The sequence below is a fragment of the Eretmochelys imbricata genome, chromosome 1 (genome assembly GCF_965152235.1).
Source record: "Eretmochelys imbricata isolate rEreImb1 chromosome 1, rEreImb1.hap1, whole genome shotgun sequence".
In the NCBI taxonomy this organism is placed as follows: Eukaryota; Metazoa; Chordata; order Testudines; family Cheloniidae; genus Eretmochelys; species Eretmochelys imbricata.
The window spans coordinates 309,735,430-309,753,594 of NC_135572.1; the positions used below are offsets into that span (position 1 = coordinate 309,735,430).

The window sequence follows — 18,165 nt, forward strand, 5'->3', positions numbered from 1 at the left end:
GCCTTTTCCCAAAAAATTAACTTATTTTTTTCACAAAGAGGAAATTTTTGATAAATAAAAATAAATAAATAACATCCTTTTATTTTTTTGTATGTATTTTAATAGTTTCTTAACTTGTCATCTGGGTGTGTTTGGTTGACTATGCCATGGTCTGAGTCTGTCCTGCACCACTTTAAGATACCTCAAGATAAATTCTTGAATATCTCTTTCATTTAGCTTGCTCTCACATTCTTAGGATTAATCTTACCATATATCTCTTCAGTTTAATTAAATATTATTAAATTGTTTTGTTTTAACGCAAAATCTTTCCACTGTATGGCTACCATTCAGGCTCTCACTACATACTTTTGCAATATTCTATGTCAGCGGTTCTCAAACTGTGGGTTGTGACCCCGTTTTAATGGGGTCGCCAGGCTGGCGTTAGACTTGCTGGGACCCAGGGCCGAAACTGAAGCCCGAGCCCAGCCTCTGCGGGGATGAAGCCTGAGCCTGAGCCCTACCGCCCAGGGCAAAGCCTGAATGCTGCAGCCTTCGGTGGCAGGGCTCAGTTTATAGGCTCCCAACCTGGGGCTGAAGCCCTTGGGCTTTGGCATCCTCTCCCTCCCTTCTCCCCCTCCCCCGCCCCGCCCCAACCTGGGGTGATGGAGCTTGGGCAGGCTCAGACTTTGGTCCCCCCTTGTGGGATCATGTAGTAATTTTTGTTGTCAAAAGGGGGTTGCGGTGCAATGAAGTTTGAGAACCTCAGTCTATGTTAAATTGTCTTTTAATCTGTTTACCTTTTTATCTTAGTTTGCAGTGTTTATACTGTGAGAAAACCTTCAGAGACAAAAATACACTTAAAGATCACATGAGAAAAAAGCAGCATCGCAGAATCAATGCCAAAAATACAGAATATGACAGATTTTATATCATTAATTACTTGGTAAGAGGTTTTTATATAATTAGTAAATTGACTGTGGAGCTGCAGAAAATATCTTGTTAAGACTGAATAATTCTGAACAAGCAGTTAGCATAAAGGTCAAAATTCAAGTGAAGGACACTTAAGAAATATGCTTAATTATCAAATGATATTTTGGATAATTATTGAATGACAGAATAATAAATGTTTTAGAATTCTAAGACACTCAGGAATACTCAGTTTGAAGACACTTTATGATTAAAGTCATTAGCATTCAATCTCAGCTTTAATAAGCAGGAGGGAAAATTAAATACAGTAATGAAATAAAGGGAGAGCGAACTAGAATGTTGTTGGATTGGAGTCTGTTTTCTAGTCGGTTTAAGCTGAAAATATTCTTTAGACTACACAGTATATGCAAGGAAGCTAATCAGTGGCTTTCAAGTGGAATAGAAAATAAGGCTGGATTTTTTTCCCAAGGTGATGTGTAGTCTGTGATAGGTATTAACAAATTCCACCTAGGTATTTACATTTGGTCTAAATCTCCTTCTGTGTATAAATAGCAGTTTTTCGCTCCATCCTTAACTTTTGTGTAGAGTAGCTGTTCCAAAATCTGCCACGTTCTACCCCAGAAGTTGCTGCATTTCAGTTGTGGATAAAGTGTTTTATATCAATGTTACACTTGTGTTGATATTCATGTGATAAACTATTTTTTTCATGCATCTTTTAGACTACCTCACCTACTCTCTGCCCCTTAATCCTCCTCCTTTCCCCCTCTTTCCCCAGACTTTATGCTAGTAATCAGACAGCCATCATTGTTCCTAATTCTCTGGCAATTTGATTTATTTCCTTCTCCTCCCCACTGTGAAATTCATTCCCTTGTCCCCTTCCACTGCTAAAGACCACAGAGGCCTGAGGACTAGGACAGGGAAGATTCAGTCCAGGTGCAGTGATGCCTCTTCTAGATGTAAAAATAGCACTGCTCTAAGCAGAGGTGGGGAACCTATGGCCTGCAGGCCAGATGCGGCCCGCTGCTTCATTTAATCCGGTCCACAGCAACTGTCCACGCCGCAAACTGAAAGCCCCGAGCCACCCCTGCCCCCTGGGGCTGGAGCCATGAGTGCCAGCTCGCCCCGCTGTGGAGGGAAGCTGGGGTTGCCAGTCCCAGAAGCGACTGGCAAGTCCCTGCGGCCCCTAGGAGCAGGGGTGATCAGGGAAGCTCCGCGTGCTGCCCCTGCCCGCCCCCAGTGCTGGCTCCGCAGCTCCCATTGGCCAGGAACCACAGTTTATGGGAGTTGCAGGTGTGGGCAGTGCACACCGCGCAGAGCCCCCTGGCCCGGCCGCCTAGGGGCCGGACATGGCGTCTGCTTCTGGGAGCAGCATGGAGGCAGGGAGCCTGCCTTAGTCCCTCTGGGCCTCCGACCAGGAGCCACCTCAAGGTAAGCACCACCTGGCCGGAGCCCACACCCCAAACTCGCTGCCCCAGGTTGGAACCCCTTCCCACACCCTAACTCCCTTCCAGATCCTGCATCCTAACCCCCCCTGCCCCAACCCTGAGGCTCCTCCTGCATCCAAACTCCCTTCTGGACCCCAGACATCAAACCTCCTCCTGCACCCTAACCCACTGCCCCAGCCCTGAACCCGCTTCCGCACTCCAAACCCTTGGCCCCAGCCCAGAGCCCCCTCCTGCACCCAAAGCCCCTCATCCCCAGCCCTACCCCAGATCCTGCACCCCCAGCCGGAGCCCTCACCCCCTCCTGCCCGCCAACCTCTTGCCCCAGCCTGGAGCCCCCTCCCAGATCCCGAACTCCTCATTTCTGGCCCCACCCTGGAGCCTAGGGGAAGCCCCGAGACAGCGTGTCCTCTTCCATTCCCCCCCACAGCTGGGGGGGCTGTGTGGGGCTGTGTGTGGCCCACGACTGACTTTTTCTGTGAGTCAGTGGCCCCTGGTCGGAAAAAAGGTTCCCCACCTCTACAGTAAAGTCTGATCTGCAGGGCTAGAGAAACGAGAGCTTTATATTAGTTGAAAAGAAGGGGTTCCCAGGCTCCCAACAGGCCCAGTGTTTGCTGCCAGCTCTGCAAGATCCTGAGGTATCAGACCTAAATATGATATTGTGGTTTTTTTAAAGGCACTACGTTAGGTAATTTTAGAGGTTTCATGGCTTACTCACAGTCCTGTAAATATAAGAGTATGTTTTTACTGCAGTTAGCTGGGGTTCTTACTTGGGTGTTCTCCCTACCTTCTTCCCATCCACACACAAAAACTTCTAATCTGAGTTTGGTGATTTTTTTAGCTGGGCCAGCTGGAGATATGGGTTTGAGCATGGGTGCCACTTTGCAGTGAAGATGCCAGGTAAATAATTGGAGTACTAATAGTCCTCCAGTGCCTTCCCATAGTTCCCCCATGTGCCCAGAAGGATAGGTGAGTTCTCCCACAATTTTCTGGGAAAGACTCATGGAGTGTCACAGTTTTCTGCTGCACAAAGAACCATGGATGTGTCTCCAGAAGTCTTAGCAACACATGTGGGTAAATACAGCACTAATGAGGACACAGTAGTTTGGTTTGCCTGCTCATACCCAAGCTAGGCTTACCCTGGTGCCGATCACCCAGGCTAATGCTGCATTGAAGACATTGCCTAAGAAGCAAGTCCTTTAAGAGTGAGGGATACTAAAAGTAGTCCTGTAAAAACGCTAAAATCTCAAATATTTTAAGTAGCTTTTCAGTAACATGACAATATTTGTGATGGTGTGTTAACAAGGTTTTATTGACACTTGTTTTGAATGACCATAACTCTGCCCTGACTCTGCCTCTCATTGGTAAATGCAGCCATCCCATACCCATGCCAAGAAAACCTCTATACCAAACTTTAACATCATGTTTTTTTATTTAGCATTTATCTTTGACTACACTCTACCCACTAGCCTACCCCTACCCAATACTTAAACCTTTCAAATCTTTGAGCTGCTGCCAAATATCTACCATTCTTTATATATATTTAATATTTATTTAATAAATATATATATATATTTAAAAACAAAAATCAACCACACCGTGGTTTCCTTCTTTCCCCTTAAAAGTACATTAGTGTGAAGTGCAAGATGTCATAATCAGCCCAGGCCCAGTGACATGCAAAGTCAATATCTTTTGACTCCTACACAGCACTTGATTCAAGGTCTCGAATATCTGACCTTGTCATTGCGCCATTATTGTGTACAGAAAAACTGCCTTCGGTTTTATTACAAGGTTCCAAAATCTCTCGCCTTCAGAATCCTGGACGCTTGAGCCCTTGTAGCTTGAACCCAAAGGGTCCAAGGATGCCCCAGCAAGCCTCTTACCCCAGGCTGAAAGATCTGGGATAGCACTACTTGTGCTAGTGCTCTAAAAATAGCTGTGTAGACAGTGCTTGGAAGTTGCGACTCAGGCTGGACCTTGGACTCCAAAACCCACCCCTCCCTCTGGGCTTCAGAGCCTCACTGCCAGCCCGAGCTGTAACTTCAAAGGGCTATCTACGCAGCTGCTCTTAGGGCGCTAGGGCAAGGCCCACTAGCCTAAGTCTGTCAGCTCGGGCTGGGAGGCTCGCTGCTGTGGATTGTGTAGACGCACCCCGGGTCACCCGGCTTTCTAGGTGAAAGGATGCAAAAAAGTACAGATGCTGTTTAAAAAAAAAAGAAAAAAAAAAACCCCTGTGAAACATTTGTAAATCTGTTTACTGACATAATGATAAATGACAGACTAGTGTGGGATGGTATAAAGGTTTCCTTTAGCATCAGTCTGAAGTGTTGGAACGTTTCCTACACTCTGAAGGGTGCTTGCCCTCTTAGTGTTCTCTGGTGCCTTTTTATCTATTTTTACACAGAGCAGGCAATGAAATTCAAGAGAAATGCAGACTGTAATACGTTCAATGGGGTTTCAATGGATTACCCTGTACTCACAAAGACATAATGTTAGTTCCTACTGTGCACATTTGGACCATGGTGATAATGGTAATGTGATGAAGCTGTTTTTGAGTTGAATCCAGGTTCAGCACCAGAACTGAAGCTGCCCAGGGCCTGTTTTCCATAATGACATGACATACATTGCTGTTCCTCAACTTTTTGCGTTGTTTGCATGTTTAACTGTTTAAGGCAAGCCATATTAAGCTTTTCTGGTTTCTCATCCCCTGTGAAAGTTCTTTCCCTTTGCTGTACTTGAAATGTCCAGGAGATTCACAGCTTTCAATATAGCTAGCAGAATGTGGCTATTACATGTCAGTCATTCATTACGGAGCATTGCTTGATATAAAGATTTGTGGCTTCTGATTAAATGTGACTTTTGGTTTTTGGGGTGGGTTTTTTTTAAACTAGAGAGTTTTCAGAATGAAACAGCAAATATCTTTCCAAATGTCAGTTTGTGAAGCTTAGTGTTGTAAAAATGGGTCTTTAGTAGTAAGCACCATTATAATCTCCAGCCCTTTTTAAATACACACAATAAACCTCTTGAAATGGTAGCTGGATCTTAACCTATTTACATGGAAGCCTATTTATATGTTTTTGTAATTAAAAGTATTCCTTTTTAAAGCAGACTTTATCTGTGTCCCTGCTCTTTTTATAATTTTGCTTTACATATGAACCTTCACAGAGCACTGTGTTAAATGGTCTTTATGGTTATAGTCAGGCCAGGGCTGGAGATTTTTTTTGTTTTTGTGGGGGTGTTTTAAATAGGTCTTTTTGTTCACATGTATTGAGAGCTTTTATTGAATTGTTTCACAAACTTCAGCCCCATTCCTGCTCCTATTGAAGTCAGTGGCAAAACTCCTGTTGACTTCAGTTGGAGCAGGAACATATCCTTTGTTTTTCTGAATTATGCTTTTGGCTTCATTAGCATTTATAGTGTAATTAATTATGAGGATTTCCTTTCTGAACTGAGAAGTGGCATTTTATGGCTTATTTCTTCTGTGTATCGGTCCTTCCCTGCCTTAAGTAGCCTACTTGACATTGCAGGGAATTTATGTAAATGTAGGGTCATGTATCAATAAGTCATCTTCTGATTTACCAAGATTCCTTAGCTGTCTGACATCACTTAAAAGTGGCTTTTGTTGTGCTGCCATGATAATTAATCACATATTTTGTTGAGTTCTGCTTCATAGTACTATACAGTAGTACACGTGATCTTTAGCTATGTAAGGATAGATGCTTTTCTTGAAACTTCGTTAGCTTTGTAATTTCAGACCTAAGCAACAATCAAAAGATTATTTATGATGTATTTAATATTCTTGTTGCATTAGGGTGGGATTTTCAAAAGGTAGAAGACTCAGGCTCACAAATCCCATTGAAAATCAAGAGGACTCGTGCTTCGGAGTCATTTAGGCATGTTTCAAAATCCCAAAGGCCCCCTTTAGGATCAGGGACTCTCTGTAGGCATTATATGAGCACATTAGATAGGGCTCCTGCTCCGAAGAGCTTACAATATAAACAGACAAGACTAACACATGATAAGACAAACAACCTGGAAACATCACATCACAGATACATGTATAGTCCTTTTAAAAACAGGATTTTCCCCAGAAGTTTTTTCCACTCCACTTCCCCTTGCTTCTGTCCCCATTGCTCACTCTGCCCTTTCCATAATAATGTCTGGATCCAGTGGTGGGGGGGGGAACCCTGACAGTCTCTGATGGTGTCTGTTCTTACAGGGCCTGGCCCAAAACCCATAATTCAGGGCCACAGAATGGTGGTAGGCAGTCTTGCTGCTTCCTCCTCCACCCTGAAGGGGGTTGAGAGCACTGTCTTTAGGGGCTGGGTCACAGCCAGTCTAGCAGATCCTTCCCCTTGTGTATCCATTGGAGTGTGGCCAGGAGGACTGGAAATATTGGGCATGCACTTCCCTAATCAGTTACACATTTAATTTTAAATTGGCTGACAATAGGCCATAGAGTAGAGCCCTGCGTGGGACTATTTTTTAATACCACTCCCACCCGCTCCTGCTATTATGGCAGCAGGTCCTGTGGGACCCGCAGGATCCCAGTCCTGCTGCAGGGCTTTACCCTAGTCCCTCACAGGGGCTCTAACATAGAGTAAAGCAATGGCACTCTAATGAATGGGTTTATTTTCAAATTGTAAAAATTTGCTGAAATGCATACACATCTCTCACAGGAATTTTATTTCTTAAAGTCATTTTTGATATATTTTTTTAAAGAGTAAACTGATCTTTTTTTCTTGCGGCCAAACTGCAAATAATAGTTACCCTGTATGTTTTGTTTTCTGGCTACTTGCTGGCTGAGCTTGGGAAGGACTTGTGCTCAACTTGATGGCATTTCTCTGTCTGTAATGTGGTAACTTGAACATCACATCCAGTCAATTCCAAAATTTCAGGGAATGTTCTAGGCATCAGTGGCCAGACCTGATTGATTTGTGGGGAAATCGGAAGACCAAAAGGGGGAAAATAGGATGAACCCTCTGCCAGCTGCAACTGGTTGATAGCATCCGTTTACCCCTTCCTTCCTAACGCTCCTATCTCATCGCTTGTCTCTTCTCCCAATAGAATTTTAACATGTTGACACCTTGAATGACTTATTTCCCAAACAGAGAGAATTATGGTGGGTCTGGCGTGGGTATGTGGGTATGCACACAGCCCATGGCATGGGGGAGGAGGTGGTGAGGACACACAAACCCCTGACAGGCAGGAGGTTGCGGGACTCTGATACGGGGAAAGGGAGAAAAGGGGCCACACAGGGCCTCTAACATGGGGAGTATGGGGGTCAGACAGCCCCTGGGATGGGAATAAATGGGTAGAGAGAGGGTAATGAGAGCTCACGGAGAGCCCCTGCCATGGGGGGAGAACGGAGAACCATGGAATGGGTGGAGGAAGGAATGTGAGGGTATACAAAAGGCTAGGTGGGGAGAAGTTGGGGGACCCCGGTATAGGGGTCAGGGAATAGGAGTGCACATAGAGTCCCTGCCATGAGGGGGATGATAGGGGACCCTTGAATGGGGGAAGGGGACACACACAACCTCTGGTGTGGGGGGAAGAATGGGGAAATCTGGTATGGGAGAAGGGGAGCACACACAGCTTTGCATGTAGATGAAGAAGGGACTGAAAGGCTCCATTTCCATGCGTCTTAGGAGCTGCGCATCTAGGGAAGGTGCCTGCCATGCAGAGTTCCACTAGTGTGTGGCTTCAGAACCCCTGGATGCCAGTTGACAGCTTCTGTAAGCCCTCCAAGCCAGTGCTTCGGCCCCTTCTCCTCATGATGGTGCATGCTCCCTCAGCTAGGCACACAGTCCCACATCTGTCGAAATCTGAAAGTGATAGGCAATGGCAGAAAAATCCATCTTTATGGATTCATGCTGTATCTTGGGGAGAGAGAATAGTAAAATATGCAGCCATTCTTGTCTACAGAACTCATTTTACACAGAGCCTTAAAGGTGACCTGCAAAGAAAGTTTCAAAACCTGTTCTTGTGTTTTTGTTTTGTTTGGGTTTTTATTTGTTTTTTTTTGGTTTTGGGGGTGGTGGTTCTTTATGGTATAATAAAAGGCCTGAATGCTGTTTTAAAACATGTATTTTCTACTTTTTGAACTATTAAAAACGTTAAGTCTATTTTTTTCCCCTGGTTTTGCAAAAAAAAAAAAATTTAGAGAGGTCTCAGGAGATATTTATAGAGTTCTCACATCTCAGATGAAGAGGCAGGGATGTTGAATTTTTTTAAGACATCCCTTTGTGCCAGATGCTCATTAGACACTAAAATTTAAATGTGCACACAAGCCAAAAAAAGAATTTTTAACAATCTAACTAAAAGTCCCTTCCCCCCGCCAGTCTCTTGGTTCTTACGATATTGTAGCTTCACTAGTTCACCCCTCACCAGGGAAGATCAGACCTGAATTTTTTATGTAAAAAAGCTAGCCGTCAACCAACCACACACACAAAAAAGCCCCTCTTATGTACTTTGCTTTCTATGTAAGCATTGCAAAGAAACAAAAGGTCGTACCCAATTATTTTCCCCTTCCCCTTTTTGCAGTTCACATTTAACCAAAAGGTAAAGTTTGATTTTTTTTTTCCTTTTCTTTTGAAGATGCTCTCTTGTGCCCATAGACTTCAAGGTAGCAGGGAAGAAAAATTGTGAAAATATCTGTTAATTTTGCAGTCATGAGCTGCTATCCTGTCATTACAGGCTGTGGTGTTGGCAGCCACAGTTTCCATAGGAAATGGTGGTGTGTAGCTGTGACAACGTGTGGGGAGAGGTGTTAATAGCTGCACATTATCTCAGAAAAATGGTGACATTAATGAGTCTCCACTGTAACTTGGAGAGTTTACACACTAGAGCGTAACATCTCTGAATTAATTACTGAATCTTCATTCTGTAAATGGTAATGGCATCATGTTAAGGGCTATCAGAGATGTTTGTGTGTGCTCCATTTACCTGATAGATTGTAACAGCTTTGGAAATTCTCATTAAACTGTTAAATGGTGGATATCTTTCTTTTCTTTTCTTTTTCTTTTTTTTTTTTAATAAAACCACATTGACAATAATAGCATTTGTTACCAGGGTATACTTAATAATGAATATCTTTATTAGAGTGACTGAGTATTTTAATAGAGGGAACAGGGCATGTTCAAATATTTAGGCTCCTTGTTTAAAAGTTTCCCATATGTATCTGAGATGTGTCAAAAAGTTGGGGCCAAGATAATTAAATATGATGTGTGTATACCACAAGTGTAGAAAGTATGAGTACAAAAAAACTACTTAAATTGTTGGTTCTGGTTTATTTTTGAAGGCGGCAAGACTCTTTCAGAGAAAGAAACACTAGAGAGAGAAAGTTAAAGCATAACTGTTGGGATATAGAACAGTAGTCTTCAGCCTAGGACTGGCGCTATAATTATTGTTTATATTACAGTCACACCTAGTGGTCCCAGCTGAAACTGGAGCCCCATTGTGCTAGACAGGGGACGGATCACTTGATGATTACCTCTTCTGTTCATTCCCCCTTAGGGCTCCTGGCATTGGCCACTGTCGGAAGACAGGATACTAGGCAAGATGGACCTTTGGTCTGACCCAGTATGGCCGTTCTTATGTTTTTATGACACTTTTTCCATGATTGCATTGTGACTCCATCAGATGATGAAATGATCCTCCAACTGTTAAAGATTGAGTACCATTGTGTTAGTGTATTTTGGAGCACATCTCACTTATAGTCATGATGTTGACTTGCTCCTGTGTAAGCAACAGATCAGAAAATAGAGGGGTTTTTTTCATAATATTCACAGCATTGGGGGTGGGGGAAACTTGGTAAAAAATTAAAATCTTCAACCAGCTCTAATACTGGTTGTCTGTTGTGATGTAGTCCTGTCTTCAGAGATCCAAAAGGGCTTCCAGTAAGTTGGTGGAATTGGAAACCATATGTATGCATTGAAAGTCAGCTTTGACTTATTGTGCATAAATGTGAATCTCTAGGCAAACATGGCTTTCCTTTAAATGGGGACCTCTCACTTGTTTGTTATTATGAATAAGGTGAATAAAATTATGTTTAAAATAATTACTTTAATTTAAATCCACAAACATATAAGAGAAAATCCAGAATAAGATGTTGACTGTGACTTAAGAAGTTTTACATTCATTCATTTGTTTCTTACCATGTGGCACCTGTGTGGAAGTTATTTTTTTCCTTTATCTCTCAATTCCAGGAATTTGGAAAGTCGTGGGAGGAAGTTCAATCGGAAGATGACCGAGAATTGCTAGATAACCTGGAAGAGTAAGAGTTATATAGCCATTTTATGCAAGTTAATGGGGAGTTTTTGCTTGGTATGCAATTTGAAAAGACTCATAACATAGTCAAATCAAGCTAGTTTTCATCAGAACGCTTAGACTCATAGACTTTAAGGTCAGAAGGGACCATTATGATCATCTAGTCTGACCTCCTACACAATGCAGGCCACAGGATCTCATCCACCCACTCCTGTAACAAACCCCTAACTTATGTCTGAGCTATTGAAGTCCTCAAATCGTGGTTTAAAGACTTCAAGGTGCAGAGAATCCTCCAGACAGTGACCCATGCCCTACGCTGCAGAGGAAGGCGAAAAGCCCCCAGGGCCTCTGCCAATCTGCCCTGGAGAAAAATTCCTTCCCGACCCCAAATATGGCAATCAGTTGAACCCTAAGCATGTGGGCAAGACTCACCAGCCAGACACCCAGGAAAGAATTCTCTGCAGTAATTCAGATCCCACCTCATCTAACATCCCATCACAGGCCATTGGGCATATCTACCACTAGTAGTCGAAGATCAATTAGTTGCCAAAATTAGGCTATCCCATCATATCATCTCCTCCATAAATTTATCAAGCTTAGTCTTGAAGCCAGATATGTCTTTTGCCCCCACTGCTTCCCTTGGAAGGCTGTTCCAGCACTTCAGTCCTCTGATGGTTAGAAACCTTCATCTAATTTCAAGTCTAAACTTCCTGATGGCCAGTTTATATCCATTTGTTCTTGTGTCCACATTGGTACTTAGCTTAAATAATTCTTCTCCCTCCATGGTATTTATCCCTTTGATATATTTATAGATAACAATCATATCTCCCCTCAGCCTTCTTTTGGTTAGGCTAAACAAGACAAGCTCTTTGAGTCTCCTTTCATAAGACAGATTTTCCATTCCTTGGATCATCCTAGTTGCCCTTCTCTGTACCTGGTCCAGTTTGAATTCATCCTTCTTAAACATGGGAGACCAGAACTGCACACAATATTCCAGATGAGATCTCACCAGTGCCTTGTATAATGGTACAAACATCTCCTTATCTCTACTGTAAATACCTCACCTGATGCATGCCAAGACCGCATTAGCTTTTTTCATGGCCATATCACATTGGCGGCTCACAGTCATCCTGTCATCAACCAATACTCCAAGGTCCTTCTACTCCTCTGTTACTTTCAAGTGATGCATCCCCAGATGATAATAGAAATTCTTGTTATTAATCCCTAAATGCATGACCTTTCACTTTTCACTATTAAATTTCATCCTATTACTATTACTCCAGTTTACAGGGTCATCCAGATCTTTCTGTATGATATCCCGGTCCTTCTCTGTATTGGCAATACCTCCCAGCTTTGTGTCATCCGCAAACTTTATTAGCACATTCCCGCTTTTTGTGCCAAGTCAGTAATAAAAAGATTAAATAAGATTGGTCCCAAAACCGATCCTGGAGGAATTCCACTAGTAACCTCCTTCCAGCCTGACAGTTCCCCTTTCAGTGTGACCCACTGTAGTCTCCCCTTTAACCAGTTCCTTTTCCACCTTTCAGTTTTCATATTGATCCCCATCTTTTCCAATTTAGCTAATAATTCTCCATGTGGAACCGTATCAAATGCCTTACTGAAATTGAGGTAAATTAGATCCACTGCATTCCCTTTGTCTAAAAAATCTGTTACCTTCTCATAGAAGGAGATCAGGTTGGTTTGACATGATCTACCTTTTGTAAAGCCATGTTGTATTTTGTCCCAATTACCATTGACCTCAATGTCCTTAACTACTTTCTCCTTCAAAATTTTTTCCAAGACCTTGCATACTACAGATGTCAAACTAACAGGCCTGTAGTTACCCGGATCGCATTTCTTACCTTTCTTAAAAATAGGAACACTTCATCAAAGACACTTCTCAGGGAGGGCTACTTCCAAGCCACATTTAGTCTTTCAACGTGAAGCTGTTTTGACTGCAAAACTGTTTCAAATGAGGGTCATCAAAAAAAAATTTATAATTCGGATAAAGCATATTTTCCCCTCTCTTTCTTAATACTCAGAAATGGCTGAATTGCTTTTCACTTATTAGAGCTTGGCAAATGCTCAACCCTACTTAAGTGAATAAGGAAATCATTAATAAGTAGGAAGCATTTTCTAGTGGTTAAAGCACAGGATTGGGCATCAAAACTACTGATGATTGTTCCTGGTTCTGCCTGTGATTTTTAGCTTCAGTTTACCTACATGTAAAATATGGGTATAATAATACTTTTCTACCCCACATAGGTGTTGTGAAGCTTGATGAATCAGCGTAGGTAAAGTACTCTGAAATCCTTAGGTGAAAGCTCTGTATAAGTGCTAAGTATTATTATTTCAGAGTATCACTACAGATCTGGATGTAACTTATTGCTTAAATAAAACGTGTGTGCGCTTGCACTAAATGTAGCAGAAACAAGAATCTGTTCTATGGAATAATAATGTTTGATAGGTACATAAAATTGAGAAAACTCCAGCTGCCTGTCATTTGTGTCTTTTGTTAGTATATGAAAAAATTAGAGAGGCACAGTAAGGTGTGAAAGACTTTATGGAAATATTCAATTAAAAAGCAATTTGCTGTAGCTTACCAGATTCGATTTACTTATTCGATTAAGCATTACAGAATTTGCCTGCACTGCTATTCACTGCACAGGGTCCTAACTGTAAATGGAGTTAATTGTAGAGCAGTTCAGAGCCCCAGTAGCCCAAGAAGGAGCTCTAGTACTTCTCTTCAGGGAAGTTCACTAGAGTAGTGGCCTGAACAGGTTCTGAGAGCCAAATTCCAGCAACATTGTATATTCGTGTTTGGCTATATTTTGCGCTCAGAGTAGCCATATTGAAGTCAGTAGAGTTACTCTGAATCTACAATACTGTAACTAAAAGCCAAATCTGACCTTTGATAACCTCTAGCTTTGTATTTTTTAGTCAAGGGACTAAATTCTACCAATGTAGCATATTGGCATCTTGGTCCATAACTAGGGTTTCTAGGCGCTATAATAATAGAATTAATAATAAATCCAAACTATGGTAACTCGACTGAAGGAAAATGACTTACTCTTCACTTATTGTAGTTCAGTGAGAGGAAAATTTGGCTCACACTTTCACATCATCTTATCTTTCACAAAAAGTCTCTTCAGGCCCTTTTCAATTAAACAAACACCTTGTCTCCTTCATCATCATAGAGACTGGTCTGATTGGGAGGAGCATCCTGTCTGTGCAGTTTGCCTGTTTTGTGAAAAGCAAGCAGACACTACCGAAAAATTATGTTTCCACATGAAGGTAAGGTACAAATATGTTTAAATCACATTTTTTTTTTATCAGTTTGAAGTGAAAAGTAGGATTGTGGCAGCGCTGTTGAGATCAGGGTCTTCTGTTGCACTACGAATATACAACTTGCACTCAGAATGATGCAAAATGCAATCGGAGAATGCCCTCTTTAGTGCAGAATACTGTCATTGCATCTCCAGTGTCTGCTCTATGGAAAATTTATTGGAGCCAAGTTTTACAATGAGAATGTGAATCACTATCTCTGGCAAGTTTACATGGTAAGATAATAGAGGCAGCGATAAAATTTTATTAACTACAATGATTTGCTGACTTAGCATTTATTATAGTTAAACATGCTACAAAATTGAAACTTAGATGTTAAACAGAGAATGGTAATTAAACTAACCACATACAAAAATTTCTGGCAAACACAAATCTATCTGTCTGTGTTAGCCTGACTATATAAACATTGAGCTGCTTTCAACTTGGAATACTAGAAGTAGTGGTAATAATAATAAGCTATGTTTTTTTTCCAGGAAGCACATGGATTTGACCTTCTTAAAATAAAGGCAGAGCATGGTGAGTAAGAGATACTGTAATTGTCAGCATCTGTCATTAATGTGGGGAAAACCACAGCATAACACTACTGGAAAACAACTTCATCACTTTAATTTTTTCAGATTTTAAGTTTTCCTTTATGGAATCGCTGCCTTGCCAGCTGACAAAGGACAGCCAAGTCTATTCTGTTTTTTGGAACTGCTGCTAATACTTCCCATGAAATAGCTATCTCCGGGTATTTGATATTGCCTTTTGACATTTTGGGTTCTTTCATGGAATAACCTTCTGCAGATCCCCAGTCGAAGGGTCTAAGACTCTGCCACAAGACCCCTTCAATCATTATTTCAAAAATGCTATTGGGATTCCTTCCACTTTACATGGCAGGAAGCACAGTGCACCCTGTGCCCAAAGCCATAGGGCTCTCTGCCATGTGGTGAAGGGAAACAAAGTGTCCTTAATTTTTAAGTTGTATTACTGACCAATTCTGCTTCAGCTACAAAAAAGTATACAGGGATAAACGTTTGCTGAGTTATAGGACTCTGCCTGTGTATGCCTTCAGTCAAATTCCTTTGCATTACAAGTGCTTCTTTGTATTTTGTATCTCTTAGGTTGTTGTTTTCTGCCATTTGCCAGGTTTGAAGTTTTATCAGCAAGTGAAGTTAGTGAACTTCATCAGAAGGGAAATCCATCAGTGTCGATGTTACAACTGCAAGGAGATGTTTCAGTCTAAGACTGAATTAATAAGTCACATGGAAGTGACCAAACACATTACATTCCTGCCAACCAGGTCTACATGGGATCAACCACAGTACGTGCTAACTTGTGTTTTTCCTCCAGCATTTAAGTTCCTATTTGATTCTGCCCCAGATGAGTATGGTCTGAAAGGTCCATTCTCTGGCAATACTATGGTACCCAGAGCTACCTAGCTCTTCCAGGCCCAAGTGATGGTATGAGCACAGCTGCCTCAGGCCTAGCCAAAATTGTAAGTCCCCACACTGTGTGAAACTCCCGGGGCTTTGGCACAGACTGCTGTCCCAGATGCCTTAACGCTATGTTGCCACAGTCAGGGACAACATGCTACACAGGTGAAAAAACAGGAAGAAGGAACTGGCTTCAGACAGCTGAACGCTTACTTCCCCTAGTCCTTATGTGGCTCTTATAAGATACAGTAGCAACCTGACTTTTCAAATACTCTGTTCCACTTCATGCTTTATAACTCCCATCCCAGAAAGCCAGCAGATTCATGCCCGCTAGAAGTTGGCTTAAAAACAGCTTAATTGCCCGAAACAGCTGCAGGGGCTCTGCTGGGAGCTGTAAAGTTCTGGACTCTTACAGTAGAATTATATGGCTGTATCTACACTTAAAATGCTACAGTGGTACAGCTGCAGCGCTTCAGTGCAGATATTCACTCCAGCAGTGGGAGGGGTTCTCCCTTCACTATAGTTAATCCACCTCCCAGGCAGTAACTGGGTTGATGGAAGAATTCTTCTGTAAATTTAGCACCCTCTACACCAGGAGTTAGGTCGGCTTAACTATGTTACTCAGAGGTGTGGATTTTTCAAACCCTGGGGTGATGTAGCTGGGTCAACCTAACTTTTTAGTTCCCATCTCCTATGCTTCATCATACTGGCTCTGGTTGTGGAGGGGTCCAGTTAACACAACAGCTTAGCTTCCACTAGGATGCTGTTTTCTCACGTGCTTGCTTTCCTCCTGCTCAGACAGCTGCAACAGTAATCCCAGCCTGTCCCTTCTGCCAGGCAATGGAGCAATGAGGAAAAAAAAAAAGTGGGGTTTTTTTTGTTTTGTTTTTTCAATAAAAAGTGTCCAGGGAAGAAAAAATATTGAGGTTTTACTCTCAAGAATCCAACTATGCTGCGATAAGGGTATAACCACCCTTTAAAACCAGAGCATGAGAAAATATATAGTGAAAACAACTAAAAAGTAATCTTTCCCTGCAGAATCGTTCAGGTAGGGATTGCAAATCTTGCAGAAATCTCTATAATGAGGCATTGGATTTGTCCCATGGGATCTGCAGAAAGCTTGCAGCAATTGTGAACAAGTGTCTGGCTGTTTGGTATATGCAGCATAATATACTATGACTGACCATTTGTGGTCCAGTGAGTCAAACTTCTTGCCCAATTGAAATGTGATACTACGCTTCACTTGATGGCATTTCTCCATTTGTCTGTATGGAGCATGATAACTTTGGAATGCTGCATCTGATCAATTCCAAAACTTCAGGGGGTGCTCAGTGGGCAGAACCTTATTGACTGAAATCCAGAAAAGCCTGATTTCCGTTAAAGTCAGGCTCACAGTGTATCCATTTGGTGCTATGGGCAGAGGAATCTCTCTGGAGCCCTCTGCTGCTGTCTACACATCACAGGCAGCAGCTTACTAAAGGGTTACACGCTTCATTGCTGTGCACCCAGCTACATCCCTCACTGCCCCCCTCCAGACTGACCCTTCCCACCCCCACTCCAGCCAGTCTTCCCTTGGTCCCCCACTAAAGCCTTCCCCCCAGCCATTTCCTCCTCCTCCTCCTCTCCCCCTCCCCCACCTGGACAGCCAGTCTCCTCCCAGTCTGGCTTCCATTTGCACTTAAGTTGGATATTTACAGTTAACTCCTAGCACTCAGCCTACATGTTCAATGCAATGTGTGGCCCTCTAGTAATATTTTATTCTTACGCTTTCAGGTATTATTTTCCTACCTATGAAAATGATACACTCCTATGTACACTGTCAGACAGTGAAGATGAACTGACAGCCAAGGATCAAAGCGAAGATGTCCCTATCATTAGTGAAGATATTTCCGACCTAGAGGCTCTGAGACAAAGCAGTGTTTTAAACCAACTTCTGCGTGAAGAGAACAACAATTAAGGAAAGCTTAAACGTTGAGAGAGAGGTTTACTAATCTTCAGGCATTCTACCTGCAAGACTAAAAGGAAAAATCTGATCTCACTTACATACTTGTGTGATTTAGCCCATGATTGCTATAAACACACTGATTGTAAATGAATGGGAATACCAAATAAAGAAAATAGGCAATAAAAACTGTATGTAAACTTATAATATTTTTTCTTGATTGATGCTACTTTGTTTTTGAATTCATGCTGTGTTTTTTCTCCATTTAATTCTCAGTAGCATATTGTTGTTTATGTACACAGTTTTGTTTTATTTTATCTGAACATCTACAGTGTAGCAATTCGTGGTGGCTGGCATCTGATGAGCATCTGGTGCTAGAGATGAAAGAACCCAGATCGCCATATGAAGAAGGAATGAAGCTTTGCTATATTATATATTGCTGCTAGAAGTCAGATGGAAAAAAAACTGACTTCAATTTGAATCCTAATCACAAAACTATTCTTTAAAACAAATGCCAATATTTAACTTCAGATAGATAGAGATAATTTTTCACTTCTAAGATCTAATCGGCGTCGCTGGTACATCTCATGGCTTTTACTTTACAGTCTTGGGTTCCTATCCTGAAAACTGCAAACTCATTTGTCTGCTTGGAGTCCCAGCACCTTCAGTAGAGCTCTGCATGAGCACAAGCATCTGCATATGTGGAGGTGCTTGCAAGATCAGGGCCTTGGTTTGCATTTGTAATGACGACCATCTTGGTTGTTATCAGGGATTTCAAGAATTAAAAGCATGAGTCTCTTCAGCATGACCTGAAGTTCTGTAGCTGAGAGCTGTAACAGACTCACAC

At 42.1% G+C, this 18,165-nt stretch overlaps 1 protein-coding gene across 5 annotated transcripts in view; it reads left to right on the plus strand.

Annotated features, from left to right (window-relative positions):
* ZNF277 (zinc finger protein 277) overlaps positions 1-17,775 on the plus strand; it is a 93,326-nt gene extending 75,551 nt beyond the window's left edge. For 2 of the 5 annotated variants that reach the window (XM_077834123.1, XM_077834104.1), the window contains 7 exons: positions 790-922; positions 9,864-9,929; positions 10,556-10,623; positions 13,814-13,910; positions 14,435-14,477; positions 15,090-15,264; positions 17,150-17,775. In XM_077834123.1, the coding sequence (XP_077690249.1) occupies positions 790-922; positions 9,864-9,929; positions 10,556-10,623; positions 13,814-13,910; positions 14,435-14,477; positions 15,090-15,264; positions 17,150-17,333 (766 nt within the window). In that variant the 3' untranslated portion in view covers positions 17,334-17,775. Of the gene's footprint in view, positions 1-789; positions 923-9,863; positions 9,930-10,555; positions 10,624-13,813; positions 13,911-14,434; positions 14,478-15,064; positions 15,265-17,149 lie in introns of all 5 variants that reach the window. The other 3 variants (XR_013347976.1, XM_077834136.1, XM_077834114.1) reach the window with 3 other exon arrangements.
* Positions 17,776-18,165: the final 390 nt, after the last annotated feature.